This window comes from Propithecus coquereli, unplaced genomic scaffold (genome assembly GCF_000956105.1).
Source record: "Propithecus coquereli isolate 6110/MARCELLA unplaced genomic scaffold, Pcoq_1.0 Scaffold777, whole genome shotgun sequence".
NCBI lineage: Eukaryota > Metazoa > Chordata > Mammalia > Primates > Indriidae > Propithecus > Propithecus coquereli.
Genome location: NW_012153918.1, coordinates 53,961 through 56,029, shown reverse-complemented (window position 1 = coordinate 56,029; position 2,069 = coordinate 53,961). Strand labels below are relative to the sequence as shown.

Below are 2,069 nucleotides of genomic sequence, written 5' to 3'. Positions count from 1 at the left end.
GAGTATAAAAGGGATGAATCAAGTGGTAAAAAAGTGAATACACACATTGTTCACTTACATACACTTTCAGGATTATGACAAAATTTTTTAAAGGGGGAGATATTTGTTTGGAGAATTGAAAGAGGTACATCTGTAGTTAGAACTGGGACATTTTAAGCAGAACAGCAAGATGATACAATGAAATGATATAGACCATGACACAAAATCCTTCAATTGAAACAACAAGCTTCATTAGACATAAACACCAAGATTCCACGCTTCCATGAGTAGATGTATATCATTAAAACAAATATGTATTAATTCAATGTATAGCTAAGTATTATACTTTATCACATTGAAAGTCATCTCTGACCCTAAGGCCAAATAAAGTAAATCAATTCATGAAATTTTGTCTTTCTGTGTAGGCTACACTTGGAATATATCTTTGACAAGCAATTTTTATCTTCCCACTGTTTACAAGGACATATGGTAGGTTCTGTGGACACAGAGCTGAACAGGGGTCAGGATCCTACTGAGGAAAATAAAATGCTATGACTAGCTGTATAAAAACTACTATGTTAAAGTTTAAATCATCAGGAAGAACAGTTAAGATTGTGACAGAGAAAGGAATGATAGACTCAAATGTCAAAAACTGTGGTCTCAAGTATTCATCTACGATAAAATTAAATTAATGCCCTTATAGTTGCCACATGTAGTGTCTTTTATAAAACTAATAAAACTTACACTATGTGACACAAATAGGAATCTGAAGTTTGTTTCTGATTCTAGTTTGGGAATAACTTTGGGAAAGTACAGAAATGACAGAAGGAAAAATTTGTTGGATCTCAGAGAATAGAAAGCTTTTTAAAGAGAAAACACAAATTGTACAAAGCAGCTAAGATCAAAAGAATTGAAACTCCAGAAAATAAGTAGAAATAGCAACTTCTACTTCCACAATTTGATAACAAATCACAATTTCTGGGTCTGAGGCTTAAAATTCTGAAATCACAGGCACTTCTTAAAAAATGACGCTTTATTTTGGGTGCAAAGAAATGAGGTAGGGAAGAGAAGGAAGGAAGCTAATAAAGAGTGCGTTATCAAGCAGGTCACCACTCAAAAAAAAAATGACCCTATATAGTTTCCCTCAGAAGAATCTTCTCAGAGCCCTCTTTATGTCTTTATTCCTCAGGCTGTAGATGAAGGGGTTCAGCATGGGAGTGACCACCGTGTACATCACCGAGGCTGTTGCACTGGAGTGTGAGTTGTGGGTAGCAGCAGAACTGAGGTACACCCCTAGGCATGTGCAATAAAACAAGGAGGCAACTGAGAGGTGAGATGCACAGGTGCAAAATGCTTTATACTTCCCTTGAGCTGAGGAGATTGCACGTATGGAGGAAACTATCTTAGAGTAAGAGTAAAGGATCCCAGCAAAGCTTCCACCACCTAGCACTACAGCTGCAAAATATATCACCATGTGAGTAATAAAGGTTTTAGAACAGGTGAGGTGTATTATCTGATCAAGTTCACAGAAAAAGTGGGGGATTTCCGAGTGTCTACAGAAGGACAGTGACAACACCATTAAGCTTTCTAACAAGGAATGCAGGATATGTGTGATCCAGGACGCCAGAACCAGGAGTCCACAGAGCCTGGGATTCATGATGACCGTGTAGTGCAGGGGGTGACAGATGGCCACAAACCGGTCATAGGCCATCACGGTCAGGAGGAAGTTGTCCAATCCTACAAAGAGTAAGAAAAGGTACATCTGGGTGATGCAGCCTGCATAGGTTATGACTTTGTTCTGTGTCTGGATATTCACCAACATCTTTGGGACAGTGTTCGAGACCAAGCAGATGTCTACAAAGGACAGGTTGGAGAGGAAGAAGTACATGGGGGTGTACAGGTGGGAGTCTGAGATTGTGGCCAGGATGATGAGCAGGTTCCCAAGCACAGTGATCAGGTACATGGACAGGAACACCCCAAAGAGGATGGGCTGCAATTCTGGGTCCTCTGAGAATCCCAGAAGATGAAATTCTGAAGTTTGTGTCTTATTTACTGGATCCATGTGGTTGACGTGACTGCAAAAGAGAAAA

General features: G+C 39.5%; 1 protein-coding gene across 1 annotated transcript; it reads right to left on the bottom strand.

The window, feature by feature from the left end:
- Positions 1–1,123: 1,123 nt before the first annotated feature.
- LOC105825086 (olfactory receptor 7A10-like) lies at positions 1,124–2,041 on the bottom strand. Its single transcript, XM_012662766.1, has one exon. It carries the CDS (start codon positions 2,039–2,041, stop codon positions 1,124–1,126), a length of 918 nt encoding a protein of 305 aa, XP_012518220.1.
- Positions 2,042–2,069: the final 28 nt, after the last annotated feature.